The 17,442-nt window shown below is 39.0% G+C and overlaps 1 protein-coding gene across 1 annotated transcript; it reads right to left on the bottom strand.

The window, feature by feature from the left end:
* Positions 1-2,229: 2,229 nt before the first annotated feature.
* Positions 2,230-15,153, bottom strand: fbxw5 (F-box and WD repeat domain containing 5). The gene is made up of 10 exons (XM_062434324.1): positions 15,075-15,153; positions 12,551-12,746; positions 12,309-12,466; positions 10,576-10,759; positions 9,692-9,840; positions 9,051-9,383; positions 8,047-8,230; positions 7,797-7,944; positions 5,938-6,150; positions 2,230-3,794 (listed from the first exon to the last, which is right to left on the bottom strand). The coding sequence occupies exons 2-10, from the start codon at positions 12,735-12,737 to the stop codon at positions 3,509-3,511; spliced, it is 1,842 nt and encodes a 613-aa protein (XP_062290308.1). The 5' UTR covers positions 12,738-12,746; positions 15,075-15,153; the 3' UTR covers positions 2,230-3,508.
* Between the last annotated feature and the right edge of the window lie 2,289 nt (positions 15,154-17,442).

Genomic DNA, 17,442 nt, shown 5'->3' with positions numbered 1-17,442 from the left:
TATCCTTCCTCTCCCTCCTCTCCTTCCTCTCTCTCCTCTCTGTCCTTCCTCTCTCCTCTCCTTCCTCTCTCTCTCTCTCCTCTCCTTCCTCTCTCTCCTATCCTTCCTCTCTCTCTCCTCTCCTTCCTCTCTCTCCTCTCTACCCCAACCGGTCGAGGCAGATGTTCTCCCACTGTGAGCCTGGTTCTGGTTCTGAGGTTTCTTCCTGTTAAAAGGGAGTTTATTTCTTGCCATTGTCGCTAAGTGCTGCTCATGTGGGAATGTTGGGTCTCTTTAAAATTCTACCAGAGCTTTCAACCACATCTCATGGTCCTCCCCAGCAGATGGGAGTTTTCTTCATTTTTATGGGACCTCTTTGGAACGTGGAATAACAGATGGTAGTATACGCATATATCGGTGAATCATAACCTTTCTCTCTGTTAAAGGATCGTCTTTAAGAAGAAGACCATGACATGCAGATGAAAGCTGAATCCATCTCACAGCTATTTGATGGATTGCTATGAAATTTGGTGCAATCATTGTTCTCCAGACAATAAACAGACCTTTCCTCCTGCGCTACCATGAGGTTGACACTCTTTTCGATGGATTGGCATTCAAATTCAGTCTCACAGCGTAAAAATCTTGATCTTTTTTGTCAATTTAGAAGTTTCGTTTTTTCTTTATTGCAACAACGTCTGCTCACGTGTTCAGTTTGAAGCTTTATTACAATTACAGTAAGGAAGAAATGAAGGTTGAGATGGATTTTATTACCTTCTGACATCTACTAAAGCTTTACTAGATTATCTATGTTTACTGTAGAAAGCCTGTAATAAACCAGCGGTAACCATGGTAACCTGTGTTGACCCTGTTTTAGGGGCTTTGTTGAGTGCATGTCTGGACTCAAATAAACCTTTTGTTGCTTTTTTCAATTGAGTCATAAAAGAAAATCAAAAGGTTTTTGTTCAGAATAAATAAATAAAGTGACAAAAGGAGGAACTTCATTCAGACTTCTGACCTTTAAGGGCACGATTTTATTTAAAGGGGAACATGAAAATAACAGCGGAGAACAGGAGACATGATTGAAAAGACGGAGCTACAGTAAAAAAAAAAAAAAGAAAGAAAGAAAGAAAAAGAAATGACAGTTAAGAAAGCTGTCAAAGGTAACCAAGGAAAACGTTCGTGACCCACACACACACACACACACACACACACACACACACACACACTTCAAAACATGGAAGATTTCGTTAAATACGTGGAAAGTGTCGACAATGCACTCAGATTTCTCCGGTACCTCAAATATGCAGATTCAACCCGCCACATCATTCAGGCTGAATGATCAGACGCCCACAGCGATGATTAAAATGTAGTTAATCAGCCATCGACACCTTCAGAGGGGAATCTCCAGACACATGAACACCGATCAGGTAAAGTACCTGAACCTACATCTGTTTGTTTTTATGTTTTTGTTTTTTTAAGACCGGTGCTCGATCGATGACGGCGACGGACGTTTAAGAGAATGACGAGTATGATGGGAAATAAACCACAAACATTTTAAAGAGTTTTGAGGCCCGAAAACAAAACGATACGTTGGATGAAGATTAATCTCATTGTGTTTTGTACCTCGGGATGACTTCACAATATTAGTCTGTACAAGTGTTTTAAATGATTTGTTTTAAATTAATCCAATTTCAACACATTTTAAGCAATTCATGGGTCAATGACGTATAACGATTTACAACAACTCAATGTTAGAATAATAAAAACAAGCATATCTAATGCAGTAGTTCAAACATTCAGAATGTTGTGTACCTGAAAATTCATATTATAAATGTGAAAGTGATTTTAGTGGGTTTTTCAAGATTAATTGGCACTGGCCTTAAAAAAAGTCATGTGGTGCGACCATGATTCATCTTGAAATAAATTAATTTACTTAACACGCTTCACATCTTTTTTTACAAGTTTTCAGTAATATAAAGTGTTTGGAAACAAAGTATTTTTTTTATGTTTGTAAATGATGATCTTTTATTTATATAAGATATTTCAAGATGAATCATGGTCGCACCACATGACTTTTTTTAAGGCCAGTGCCAATTAATCTTGAAAAACCCACTAAAATCACTTTCACATTTATAATATGAATTTTCAGGTACACAACATTCTGAATGTTTGAACTACTGCATTAGATATGCTTGTTTTTATTATTCTAACATTGAGTTGTTGTAAATCCTTATACGTTATTGACCCACATATCATGTTTTTTTAATTCAAAATGTGTCTGTGAAAGTCAGCCTTAATTTACTGCATGTATTTATTAATATTTTAAGTTATAAATAAAGTTCACAATTACGATTGTGTTGTCCAATACATGCATCTTAAAGGGGATATAAAGTATATAAATATTTAATCAAACATTTCTTTTTCTACAGTGTGTCTAATGTGCTCACTATTTAATATAACATGGATGGTGTAATTACCTCCTTGTTGACCTGCTGGCATCAAACTAGCAACATCTAATACACCTGTAAGTAGTTGTGTTCAGCGGGGCTCTATGTGGTCCAACATGCAGATGTCCCAAAACTCAATGCTGAGATTTTACACTTCAAATGGGAAAAAATCTGCTTGGACTAAACAAAATGTGTTGAGGAAAGAAAACGTATTGTTTTTATTAAAATTAAAAAAGTTCCAGGAGATTAATCCTTCGTCAGAAAAGATTTTTAGTCCAAATTAAAGGGTGCAGAAGGTGTTTTTAAATACATTTCTACATCATATAGGCCCAATAACAATTAGCTACACACTCATGCTTCACACCAACTTGTTCCTCAGTAACTCTGCTAGATTCAATTACTCAATTATTCTACTTTTAACAGAAGAGTGATCTATCATTTCTGGGATGGGACGTCATTAAAAACCAAGGCAGACTGCAGGAAATGCAGCTAAAAAAAATGTCCTTCCCTTTTGGTTTTATAATTTTATAATTGGGGGAAAAACAGTTTATAAAGGGGGTTTACTATACTCAAGACATCAACTGGATATTATCCATAACTAAGAAATGAAATCATTTTCAGTCACAGCACTTTGCTTCTGATGAGCAGGACACGACAACCACGTTCATAAAGGTCCCGTCTCTGTGGTACATTCACATACATTTACAGCTCAGGTCCAGAAGTCCAGGGACCTGCTCAGACACAACGTTACAGATTTAAAAAAACTGACAAAAAACATCTTGCAGGGGGGGGAGGGGGGGGGGGCAGGTTTGTTTGGACGTGTTTTTTGTGCATTTAGGTGTCAGCTATACACTACAACAGCACAACACAGTCTGTGATGATGTCTGTCTTTTGCTTTGTGAAACGGCGCCCCCTTGTGTTTGACCCTGAGTCACATCTCGCTCCATCTCTCTGAGCGCTGCTGTAACCACACTGATCATATACATGGAGTGTGTGTATATATTCACACCATAGAGGAAAAAAACATCACACTTTCCTCTCACCACTCGCTCCCACTGTGTTTCAGTGTTTTCCAACCTGACTCACGGTTTCCCGTTGACGCTGCCGGCAGATGTGCCGTTCTTGTTGCGGCTCAGCCAGGAAGTCAGGAGGCTTCGGGGCCTCGGGGGCCGCGCGGCGTTCTGAGCTAAACGGACCATGCGCGGCGAACGCCACACCTTAATGGTAGAGTCATCGCTGGCGGACAGCAGCAGCTCCTGGTCGGCAGGGCTGAACGCCACCGAGTTCACCACGTCGTCGTGTGCCAGCCGCGCCAGACAGATGTTGTAGTGACGGTCCCAGATGTAGCCGTGCTTGTCCTCTGCTCCACTATGAGGAGGAGAGGGAAAGAGGGGCGGCGTCAATGAAGCCTTCACAGTTACATAATGTCAACATTGTTCGTTTATAAACTTTATTGGTACTGTTGTCAGTATTCATTAATCTGCAGACTGTTTTCTCTCAATGAATCTTTTGGTTTATTAAATTAAAGAAATCACACGTTCTTTAGGCCAAATCAACATTTTCAAACTGCAAATCTGCAAATAATTTTTGGCTTTTGTTTTTGCTTGAAATATTATTTAAAATATTTGTCAGGTGTTGCCAAGTAATTTTCTGTGGAAAAAATATTAATATTTCGTTTTTTTAAACTCCTTTTTAGTAGGTTTCTAATTTAATCATTTAATTCTGTTCAATTTAATTCAATTCATGAATGATATATTTTTCTTTTCTTGATTTTTAAATGTTTGTGAGAACCACTTTGAACGTATTCCAGTCTACAAATGTTGCTATATTTGATTGATTGATTGATTGATTGATTGATTGAAGTTTAACTGATCGACTCTTCCATTTAATTTATTGCTTTCATAACACAAGGTTAATAAAGATGATGTTCTATACAGTATTTTTGTTTTTTTAACAGTATTCAATTATTAAAGCAAATGCAATAATTACCACTTAAAAGAAAGCTAAACAACTAACAACAAGATGCCACCTGGCAGGAATGAAGTGCAACATAAATGACTTGAAACAGAAGTCAAACTTTCTAAAAGAGGCGTAAAAAAATCACACCGAATTTTTGTCTCATCTGTCTGCAAACTTACATATAGACGGATGGTTTAATCATATCTTATGTTTGATTTCTGACCCTCAGATTCATTTACAGGTCTTCACATCTTACAGACGAGTTCATTGGTATATACATTAGATCATCAGGTTATTTTAATGACCTCAAACCTTCAAGCAGCAACAACAACTAGTTTGACTCAGTTGGACTTTTGCGTGTGACCCACGATTCAGATCAGAAATCCCTGAAACTGTTAAGCAACACTATTGTCATTCTGGGTAATCTAATATGCTTAGAACTGTGTCGATGCATTTGGCTCATATAAAAACTACTAATTTCTATTATAAAACTGGTTTTTCAGGTGGGAAATCTTGAGAAATTAACTCTGTAACGTATCGTTCAAAGTTGTCTCTATCATACAGAGCAAATTAATGTAATTTCATTTCTATCTTTTTTTATTATTATTATTCTTTCAGACTTATAACTGAGAGTAAATATTGGAAACCCCCAAATTAATCCTCAGATATGATACTACAAGTATCTCTCAAGGTGCTTTCACAGATACATTCGTAGTGAGGATTACAGCTTCTGTCTTCAAGTTTACATTTCTCTGAAAACTATCGGACCATTCAAGCTAATACCAAAAACAGATGTTCTCTGTTTCTAGGAATGACAGAAATGAAGAATGTGTATTTGTCTACAGAATATACCAGTATGGAAATATCATTTCCCTTTGACATGAGCAGTCAAACTACTGTCACTATGTTGCTGTCCCTGCAGTATCACTTCTGCATCGATACATGACACTTAGTAAAGGCTGCAATGTGTGAAAGCCATAGACTGTATATAAAATGGACGTAACATCCGTGACCCATTGGTTTGTGGACTGCTGCTTGGAAGCTAATAGTTTCGGATCTGATCATCTTCAAAATTTCAGGTGCATGCTGGGAAACATAATAACATGGATTCTACTTATATGGGCATCAGGAGGAGCATGAGGCGCCCTCCTGAACCTGTGAACCAATCAACCTGTCAATCACCACGTAGCCACGCCCTAATGCATACCCTGCTTTATCGTCACATATAAAATCAGGGAGGCCAAAATGTCCCAAATGAACATCATACTGCATTGAAGAAGGCTTTAAACTAGCGATTGAGACCATAAACACATTTTGAAAACGTTTACTGAGGTTAGAAATCAAGTGAGAAGTTGGTGAATTCTCCATTGACTTGTATAGAGACGGAAGTCCTTTTGACACCAAAACGGTCGCCCCCTGGTGGCCTTTTGATAGAATGCAGTTTTAAGTAACTTCCGTGTTGGCCTTATTTCAGAGGACCAGAACTCCCCGCCTGGTGAAAGCTGGATAAGAGTGATAATATATTTGTGTAGCCGGTCGGTCGGTCACCCACCTGGCAACAAAGTCTCTGCTGACGTCCAGAAAGATGAAGAAGCACTCATCGTTAGGCGTGAAGGCTCGGTGAGCGCGCAGACTCCTTCTCTCCTCCCTCAGACTCTTCAGGTCGATGACGTGCAGGTCGATCTCCTCGGCAATGGGAGGGGGACACATGGGGTCAGAGATCACGCAGCCGGCAGGCCAAGCCCGGCTATTCACATACAGGTACCTGATCAATGAAGGAGGAGAGTTGAGAGTGTTGAAGGTGCTCCTAACCTGCAGAGTTGGTATGGCCAATATCAAAGTCGACTGACAAGGCTTTTAGGGTTTTGGAAATGCAGTGAAAACATAATGTTACTCTACACTACAAGGTAAAACAATTATAGACTGATGAAAACTACATCCATATGTAATTAAACAGCTCATTTCAATACTATGGGTCTTATTATGTTTCTACTTCCACTCTTCTGGAAACACAGAAAGACTTAAGTCTGACTCACAGTCAGTGCTTTAAATTCAACCCAACATCATATCAAACCCAAAACATTAGACATTATTTCTTCACAGAGCTTGCTTTGCTCACACAGGAGCAAGAAAGGGTCTTTCCCAAACAGCTGCAACAAAGCTGGAAGCATATTATAAAAATCTTAAGTCCGAAATATTGACTGGTGTAGCTAGATGATTGAAACTAAACCATAAAAAAAAGGAAGTGGGCAGACTTAGCAACATACTGGGGCTGTCATGTTTTATTTGAAATTGAAACTTTCCTTTCAACATGGGGAGAAAAAATGTAATTAAATAAAACTGTAATGACTTCTTTAAAGTCAAAATGTACACAGTAATAACAAGTGCAACAGACCATTTGAAGTAGTGATCCAACACAAGTTGTTCTTAAAACTAAAAACTCAGTATCAAGTGAATCAAGGAGGACAACTAATCAAACTTCAACTCTACACCTTTGTCTGACGGCCTACTTAAAACACAGGGCAACCTCAAGAACCTGCAGAAAAATATGAAGACTATACGGTAAGAGGCTCTCTCTGACCACTGATGCTTACAACAGTCACAGCTAATGATATGAGCTGTGTTTGAATTCATTGTTGATCATTTTGAAAAAGTGACCCTGCAGTCTACTGAACTCAATATCTACACTGTGGCTGTGTTCGAAACCACATACTACATACTTCTATACTACACACTAAACAACCAGATAGTAAGCAGACCGTTTACACTGTAGTAAACTACACGATAACCCACAATGCATTTCGTTCCTACCCGAGCTGAAATCAGCAGGCTGAAGCAGATTTCATTTTAGCTCTAACTCTATAAATAAACCACTTTATCCACATTTCTAACCTTTTTAGGAGAGAAAGTAAAGTAGCCCTTTAGATCCACAATGTGACGCTAATCTGTCCAAATAACACCTGTTTAAAGTTTTGTTCCTGTGAATTCGGAGTTAGCCGTAGCGAGTAACGCACTTCCTGTCATTTTCACAAAATAAAACACCCGTTACCTTTTATTATTAAGAAAACCATAACGATAGAATTGGTGCTTTTATTTTGAAAACAGGAAGCGAACATACCCTCGCTGTAGCTAACGTGAAACCACCGAGGTGGTGATCTGTGACGTTTGTATTTTGGGTTTTTTTCAGAAGTAACGTTGCATCTTGGGTAATGTGAGTGTGAGTAGTCAGCTCTTGATGCATACTCTGCATTTCTGCTGAATCTAGTAAACCATCCGGGAACTTCTCACATACTCTAAATCGCATACTACGCAGTTGAAACACACTACAAACTTCAAATGATGTCAGAGTTAGTACGAGTAGAAGGAAAGTATGCGGTTTCTAACACAGTCTTTGTGTCCTCGTTTACTTACCTGTGGTCTGGAGAAAGTCCCATACCGATGATGTGCCCGTGGATATCAATGACATGGTCTAGGGAGTCAAAAAATTCGTCTGAACTCCGCTCCTCCCCGAGGACAGGACCACATGTGGTCATCTGGTCGGGCTTGATCCGTTTAATACCTGGAAACGTTTATGACAAGTTTCAGGACTGTGTTTTTTTTTTATGTTAAAATCAAATGTGTGTGCTTTAGCTTTGTTGCCACAGTGTGAAAACAACTTTACCTATCTGGTGGGGGGAGTATGTAAGGCTGCCGGTGGTAAAGAGTAAGTAAGTCTTGTCCTCTCCGTCTCCAGGCTCAGAAGGATCGATGAGGTTTGAGTCGGGGGGTTTCGTGTGAGCTTTGCCCATCATCTTCGCTACGTGGGTCTCGATCTCTAACTCCCGGCGCCCTACATTCTTACGACTCTAACAAGGAGGAAAAAAACAAAAAGAGGCAGGATGATGATTAAATCAAAACATGCACCAAAGAAAGCCACATATTGTTAAATCACTCAGGTTGAATGTGCTCATTGGTGTGATGAGGCCACTTTGTTCTTTTGTGCATTATGTAGCAGAGATGGAAAAGCTGTATTTCCTTTAGCCCAGAAGTTTCACATGTTGGAGGTGGACTTCCCCAGGGGGCTTCCAAGCTGTTTCAGTGGATACTCAGTGAATGGATGAACTTTCCCAGAGTCAGAAACTAATAAATGCCTTAAGACAGACTTTGTTATGTATATTGATGAAGTCTGGAATTATGTTAATAGCAATATCAGGCTAACTTGGCTCGATTGTTGAGTGTCTATTGGATCACATAACATAATCTTGATCTGAATTAAAGAAAACTAAGCAAGTAAACTAAAGGGGGGGGTGAGGGGGCACCTTTCTCTGAGGGCCACAGTCTCAGACTTTGAAAACCTCTGATTTAGCTGATGTGTAGCCTCATATGCACCACTTAGCCTTTGGCTTGTAGAGGACAGTCATTTGGTCAACAGATGCCTTAAATGTCTCTACTTTGAGTCCAGCAGAGGGCGGTGTTGATGCTCTCATACAGTGTAGAAATGGATGTATCATGTTTGTTGATATTAGATTATAATGGCTCACAGGTTATTACCATATTTGTGTTTGTTACATATGTACATAATGCCCCCAGGTTAGATCATTATTTTACACTTAACCCTTTCAGAACCACATCTCAACTTCAGCTGTGCTCTAACTGTGTGGCAGTGATACATAAAGCATACAACACCTGTATGACATGGTCCAGGCCGGAGAAGGTGGGCTGGGGAAGGCGAGCATTGGGCAGGCCGTGAGACCTTCCTTCCTTCCTGTACTCATCACCCTCCTCTGCCTCGTCTTCTTCCTCGCTGCCAGAGGTTCCTAGGTCAAAGAGGAGGGGCTGGTGCTGCTGCTGAGGGCCTTTCTGCCTTTGAGCCTGAGACTGAGCCTCGTAGTCCAGCAGTAAGTCAGGGTTGTCGTGACGCTGGCAGTGGGCCACCATCACTGTGCGGATGGTGCTTGCGTTGATGTTCTGGATCTTGAAAAGGCGCTTGACCACGTTGACGTTCTCCGACTCAATATCCTGGATGAGGAAAGAAAAAGGATGAAGAGGAGAGATGAAACTGTGGTGAATGTGGAAATGTATTTATTTTCATTTTACATGTATTCATTCATTAATTGACCACAGAGGCACATCCGAGAGTTTCCCAATGTGACTGAATTAGCTGAATACATAGCAAGGGATACAGACACTCTTTAAATATTGTTTTTTTTAAACTGCAATCATGTATAGAGATTCAAATTTGGTTGTGAAGAAAAGTTCCACGATCATATACTCTAACGTGAGAGTTTGACTGACTTTAATAAGCGTTACAGGACACTGAGTCTTACCTGGAAGGCTTTATTGAGCCAGAGCACAGAGCAAGACGTCATGTTGCCTATCCAGTGCAGGTTCCCAGAGATCAGGTGGGTCTCGTTCAGCCAGCAGCCAAACACGTCATACGGCTTGTTCCTCACCCGCGACAACAGTGTGTAATTTTCTGTGATTGGACATGTTGTGGAAACACACATTAATGGAGAACACACTTAGGACTGACCCTTAAAAGTTGCTGAGCCGACGCATCAGGTGATAAATCCCCAAGATGACTCATATTACCTTGGTCAGATCACCAAGTGTTTCCTTTTCCGAGCTTTCAGTTAAATGCAGTCCATTTGGCTAGACTACTGTTTAAACACACTAAGATAAACCTACATTTTACCTTTACATGGTCTAATGTATTCCCAGTGTGTGCCCCACATGTACAGTATAAGCACACAGTTTCAACATTGGGTAACAAATCAGCAATGTTTGAAATACCAGAAGGTCATTTAAAAACAATTACAGCTGTTCTGACTGTCTTTAAGACTATAGAAAATAAATGCACAATAAAAAATGTTTTCCTTTATTTGTAAACAGAAGCCCACTTTCTCATTCAGTGGGCAGAACATCTTGTAATACAGATGGTTAGAAAAGTATTTTGGGATTATGGAAACACCTTCAGAACAACCTTAAGTGTTTTCAAATGATCCTCTGGATTGTTTCAGTCATCACTGGTTATCTGTCTTTTGGAGAAAACTGATGGTTATATCTGTAAAATTAATGTAGCTAATACATGAGAAGCACAAACTGAGACTCGAGTTAATTGCAAACGGAGATCATGCATTTGATGGGTGTATTAACCACACATCGATGCTGTGGAAACCAAACAGAACAGTTTAGCCATTTTAGTTCCTACCCAGACTGATGACAGCGATTTCCCCTGACGAAGAGTGGTGTGGGCCCAGGTAGACGCCAGACACAAGCAGCAGAGTGTCATCAGCGTTGAACTGGGAGAACTGGGTGTAGCCCCAGTTGAACTGCCGCATACTGGAACTGTGCACCAGCGAGATGTTTCCATCTGGCCGCTCCGTGTCCCACAGCTGCAAACAACAAGGCAGAACACAGGTTTGATGCAGTTGTATGCTCCTGCCAACCAGTCATCTGTGTCCAGACTCACATCATTTGTAGTGAACGTTTTCATCACTGAATGCAAAACACAGGATATCAAACACACTACAGACTTCACACTTGGATTTTGATCATTCGTGAAGGCGTAACCGACTCATTTTTCAAAAGGCAGTTTGACATTTTTTAATTAAAGTTGAAATTGATGGTTGATGTTACGCTGATTTCAAATAATATTACAGCTGCAACATTTACTTGATTAACTGCAACTATTTTTATTATCATATAATATAACTTTTAAACACAGATGCCAAATATGCATCAAAAAAATGTGAGAAATTGAAGCTTTTCAGAGTCATACATGATAGTAAACTGAATATCTAATCTATATTTTTGACTACTTATCAGACAAAAACAAACATTTTAGGTTGTCGCCTTGAGCTCTAAGCAAATATAACGGGCATTTTTCTTTATATCCTGACATTTTATATACAAAACAATTAATTGAACAGTCAAAAATTGCTTGTTTTTCATAAAATTAATACAAAAACTTGATATTATAATGAGGCAGTATTCTGAAACTTGACTCCCAAGGAGAGCATTGGGTTTCAAGGCTTGAAACTGAATACAAATGAAGTAAAGTCAACATGATCACACCTGCAATAACGTAAACATAAGATTACAGCAGGCTACAGATGATGACCAGACTCACATCATTTGTAGTGAAGACTTTGAAGGAATTTAATAGAAGGTATTAAGTATATTTTCTTTGTGTGTGTTCACGTTTGGCCACATTAAGCTGATTAAGATATGGATGTTGCTGGAAAGACGCTACAACTTTTCAAACATGGGCGCGTCACACATATCTTCAACCCAGCAGCACCGTGGATTTTTACAATCAGCACAGTTTCAAGGTGAACACCCAAGATTAGTTTGACCAATTCAGTATACCTCCAAATTAGAAATATGGTCACAATGTCCCCTTCTGATCCTGACTTACGGTGTTGAATAATGTTTTTTTGCAGAACATTATGGTGAAGTAGATAATGTGACCTTTTGAATATAAAATGTCCCCACTTCATCATTTTATCCTATCAGACATTTGTGTGAAACTTTGTCATAGTTCACATATAAATTCTTGAGTTATGGCCAAAACCATGTGAGGACACAGTGAACTTTGAACACCAAATTCATTTGTGCCAAATTTGAAAAAAATTCCTTCAAGGAGTACTTGATATCACATTCATAAGACGGTGTTGGATGTACAGACAGACAATCCAAAGACATGACACCTCTGTCCATGGCTGTCACAGGTGCGGATGCATTAAACAGATTAAAGGTGTTTTTAATCTACTTTTTAAGTTCACCAGTTTGTGTTTACTGTCAGTAAACCAGACACAATGAAAGCCCTACAGTTGGGCTACAGTTGGGTAAGTAACCACATGCTTATCACACTCACTTGACACACTGGGAGAAAAATAAAATCCAAGATGAAAGTAACCTCAGTAATCCTTTAATCCTAACCTTAACAGTGCAGTCTTTGGAGCAGGAGGAGAACCGATGACCCTTGTGAGAGAAAGCCAGGTGGAGGACTTGGTCACTGTGCTCTCTCAACGTCTGAACCTCCACACACGGGATACAATCGAATAGACGCTTGAACTCCCTGTACCACGACACGGCCGCTGCACAAAGGTAGATCAGAAGTTATTAAAAGCTGCTCCGGGGTCTCGATGTCTTCTGTGAAACATGTGAGAATGAATACACACCTGGGTGTCGGGGCACGTCGCGGGGGATGCGGTAGTAGCTGTAGAACAGCTCCCTCCATAAGAACTCATCTCTGGAGACAGCCAGCCACTGCCGGCAGGTCAGACCAGCTCTCAGCACAGCTTCATGGGGCAGACGCAGGAAGATCTCCAACACCAGGCTGTCCGGCAGAACTGGGCGCCACTCCATCCTAACATCCTGCGCAATACACACACACACCACAGGCTCATGGGTGTTTTAATTCAGAGTAAACCCCCTTAACACACGTTTTCACCACTGAATGCAAAACACAGGATATCAAACACAGTACAGACTTCACACTTGGATTTTGATCATTTGTGAAGGCGTAACCAACTAATTTTTCAAAAGGCAGTTTGAAAGGTTTTAATTAAAGTTGAAATTGATGGTTGATGTTATGCTGATTTCAAATAATATTACAGCTGCAACATTTACTTGATTAACTGCAACTATTTTTATTATCATATAATATCATTTTTAAACACAGATGCCAAATATTCAGTCGATGCAGCTGTGAGAAAATGTGAGAAATTGAAGCTTTTCTGAGTCATACATGATAGTAAACTGAATATCTAATCTATATTTTTGACTACTTATCAGACAAAAACAGACATTTTAGGTTGTCGCCTTGAGCTCTAAGCAAATATAACGGGCATTTTTCTTTATATCCTGACATTTTATATACAAAACAATTAATTGAACAGTCAAAAATGACTTGTTTCATAAAATTAATACAAAAACTTGATATTATAATGAGGCAGTATTCTGAAACTTGACTCCCAAGGAGAGCACTGGGTTTCAAGGCTTGACACTGAATACAAATTAAGTAAAGTCAACATGATCACACCTGCAATAACGTAAACAACAAGATTACAGCAGGCTACAGATGATGACCAGCACAAAGGATAATGGTACAGTGATAGATGTTACTTCATAGCTAAAGAAACAGGGATGCAACTAATTTATTTTCATTATTGATCAATCGATAGGGCTGGGTATCGCTTAAAAAAATGTGATACCAGTACCAAACCAAGTACCCTTATAATGATACCAATACCAATGGAGCACTTCATTTTATACCCATTACACATTTTGTGCACTTGCTTTTATCCGGCATAACAGGCGTGTAGTGTAGCCACACTTTAGAGCGTTTAGGTGGCATCTTGGCTGCTGAAGTGCTAAACGTGCCGACTCAAATTCACCGCGACTTCACCACCACAGACGGGTTGCAGCTGCTGTGGCAGTGGGCCAATCACATGTCACATTAAATCAAAGAACGCTTGCGTTGATTGGTTGTGAGCAAGTCCATACAAATAGTCATATTTTATAGCTATGGGTGCAAAAAGGATCGATTGCAGGTATCGTTTGACGGGAAAAGTTAACGATACTACCCGGTAACGATTTATTTCGGTTGATACCTTAAAAGGTATCGAGTACCGATACCCAGCCCTATTAATCGATTAGTCGCTTGGTACAAAAATGTCAGAAAATAGAGAAAAATGTCCCAAAGACTACAGTAATACAACCCAAAGATATTCAGTTTACTGTCATAGAAGACAGGAAATATTCACATTTGAAAAGCTAAAATCAGAGAATTTGGAAATGTCAAATTAGTTGGCTGTTAATGGTTGCAGCTCTATAAGGAAATATATGAATCTATTGTATTTTTCTGGCCCTGTTCACCCATAAATAGCTTGAGGCAGCAGCTCTAACGAGGCTGACAGCTGACAGCTGTTTCACTGATGTGTGTTTCAGAGCTCAGACACAGCTGTTAACAAAGCTTTATCAATCTGTACAGGTCAGTCTGGGCTCCTACTGTCACTGCTGCTCATTCAGGATATAATCATTATTTACTAGGCATGTCAGGGAGTCCACAAGTACCCCATTTCTGACACTAACAAGCTCTACATTCTTCTGTTTATGTGGAAGAAATTTATGATGAATAAGCAGTAAGCTGAGTCGCTACTGGAAAACAGCCATGTTTCATCTACACACTCAAACATTTATATAACATAATGACTAACTTAAGACATTCAGGCGTCACCTATACTTTATAAACATTTATCAGGCGCCTTATAACACTTTCCTACATTTATTCAGCTCTTTAGTTTGCTGAAACCAAACCGTCGAGTGAAGATGACCTAACAAGGTAATTTATGTCGCTGTGCGTGAAAACTCATGACAAGTCACTGTGTTGTTTACACTAAAAACACTTCCTGCCCAGCCTTCCTATTGACACTAGCAACATTAATTATCCGTAGCTACATAACTAACGGTCGTTTTTACATACATGTCAATAAAAATCCGTCGGAAACTTAGGTTTACAGCTTTGCTAGCCAAATATGCTAACGTTAAGCTAGCTAGCAGTTAGCTGATATTTGTTTTTTTTAACTTAGCGACATTCATGTCGTGACAGCAAGTATTTACTTTTATGAATCACTGATCTCGTTGCGTGAGATAATCAGCTCGACTCAGTAATAAAAGCTGTCGATGTAAACTGTGACCCACCTGCTGGATCAAAGTGTGTTGGAGAGAAAAAACCGGACGGCTAAGTTAGCCGCAGAGCTAACAAATGACAACAAGCAGCGGAGGATCCACAGACGCTACTAATCGAGCGTAGATACGTCACCGCGGCAAGGCCAGATCAATCTATCCAAGAGTCACAGGTTAATAAACATGTTCTTCTCTAGCCCAGAACACCCAGAGCCAGGGACTATTTTTAACATACACAGAATTTAATTTTACTTTTTTATGACCACTGCAAACATTAGGATTAGTAGTAGTAATTTATTTTGGTCCTTATCAACAATTTTCCAAAAACAATGCATATAAAAAATAACAATAAAGAATTAGATCAAAAGAAAAAACAACAAAAAATTACATTTATATTATATTAAATATCAATTATTTCATTTTTATTTGCATTAAACTCTGTAACAACTGTAATGTCTTCAGAAGTTTCACTCTTAACACAATTATTATAAACTCTCTGAGGTTCATTCAGCAGCTGGTTGAAGTCACTGTTCTGAAAAAAGTGATTTCAACCAGATTTGAAAAAACGAACAAAAAAAGCAACAAAAAAAAGATTCAGGGCTTTTAAGAAAGCCACCTTCTAGCTTTGCCCCTGCTAGAGACCACCACAATGTTAAAGTTATAGTTTCTAAAGTTTTTCTATTTTAAAATGAAAAAAATCAACATAGTCAAATCTGCATTTGTAGTTTAAATTATATTACATTTTAAGTTTAAATATAACTATTACATTTGTATTGAAGCAGAATAAGGACATTGTGGCGGCGTCCTTTAATACTATATTAGAAGTGGACTAGGCTAAATATAAAATATAATTTAAAGGACCTATGTTTTATTACATATAGTTCAAGAGAAAAATGATTTACTGGCATGGTTTATGAAGTATTAGATATATTTACTGTGTGTCGTCGTCCCCCCCCCCCCTGTTCTCTATTAAGACACAAAAATCTTTGCTTCAATTGTTACAACCTCAAACCCTAAACCTTCAGCATTATGCAAACTTGTAGTGAAGCAAATGAAGGAAAGTGCAGAAATATTCATGGTAAATAACACACAGAAAAATTCTCATTTGTAGCCTACATGATAAATCTTCTTATAATCTTAAATCTATTATTATAATGGCCAAATTCCATATCCATAAATGTAAACTCTGTAAACTAATAATAATAATGATGCAAGCATTTTGTTCATTTATATCTAATTAAATGTTCTCACAAATAAATGTCAAATATGCAACCCAGTCTCAACAGTGTCAATAGTACACTTAAATTCTCATAATGGAAATTTGCATTGTATGAAAATAAACTTTATCATGAATTAATGTGTACACACTGATCTTAATCTTACTGTGACTGTGGGTCATATCTCATTTTGTCCACTGTTTATTTTACCTGAGGCTGTTTGCAGTAACAAAACACACACAACAGTAATACTGCACCTCCCATCTCTGTGTGGTTCAGCTCTCAGTTTACGGACATCACAGCGAGCCTTCAGTCGGTGGGGTACTACTGTAGTGTCCTAACTTCATCACTTCCAGACTCATTTGTGAAGAAAAAACCCAAAAGTGGAAAAAAGAACAAATAGAAGTATGCTGTGACTAGTTTTCTCTGGTAAGTAAACTTTCTGTATAGCAAACATGTTTTATACAAGATCCTGTGATTAATGATGGCATCTGTTTTTCCTTAGGCAGCCTTGTTATTTCCACTGTGTTGAGAAACTCATTTTTAATAATGTAAACACTTAAATCCTGAAAATGTGTTGTAGGATAGTGTAAAAGAGTGTGTTGAACCTGATAGGGGTGGGATCATCTTACCTGCCACCCATAGACTGTATATATAATGGACGTAACATCCGTGACGTCACCCATTGGTTTGTGGACTGCTGCTTGGAAGCGAATAGTTTCAGATCTGAGCAGCGCCAACTTGAACATTTCAGGTGCATGCTGGGTAAAATAAAAACAGGGATTCTACTTATATGGGCATCAGGAGGAGCATGAGGCGCCCTCCTGAACCTGTGAACCAATCAACCTGTCAATCACCACGTAGCCACGCCCTAATGCATACCCTGCTTTATCGTCACATATAAAATCAGGGAGGCCAAAATGTCCCAAATGAACATCATACTGCATTGAAGAAGGCTTTAAACTAGCGATTGAGACCATAAACACATTTTGAAAACGTTTACTGAGGTTAGAAATCAAGTGAGAAGTTGGTGAATTCTCCATTGACTTGTATAGAGACGGAAGTCCTTTTGACACCAAAACGGTCGCCCCCTGGTGGCCTTTTGATAGAATGCAGTTTTAACTTACTTCCGCGTTGGCCTCATTTCAGAGGACCGGAGCTCCCCG

The sequence above is a fragment of the Scomber scombrus genome, chromosome 15 (genome assembly GCF_963691925.1).
Source record: "Scomber scombrus chromosome 15, fScoSco1.1, whole genome shotgun sequence".
NCBI lineage: Eukaryota > Metazoa > Chordata > Actinopteri > Scombriformes > Scombridae > Scomber > Scomber scombrus.
The sequence above is the reverse complement of the archived record's forward strand: the minus strand, read 5'-3'. Positions and strand labels throughout refer to the sequence as shown.

Bases quoted from the DNA above. Each gene is read 5' to 3' on its own strand.
- fbxw5 (XM_062434324.1), bottom strand. From the start codon at position 12,737: ATGGAGTGGCGCCCAGTTCTGCCGGACAGCCTGGTGTTGGAGATCTTC. The intron at 12,467-12,550 runs GTGTGTATTCAT...ACCTTTGTGCAG, and splicing joins CGACGTGCCCCGACACCCAG to CGGCCGTGTCGTGGTACAGG. The intron at 7,945-8,046 runs GTAAAGTTGTTT...AAACGTTTCCAG, and splicing joins ATACTCCCCCCACCAGATAG to GTATTAAACGGATCAAGCCC.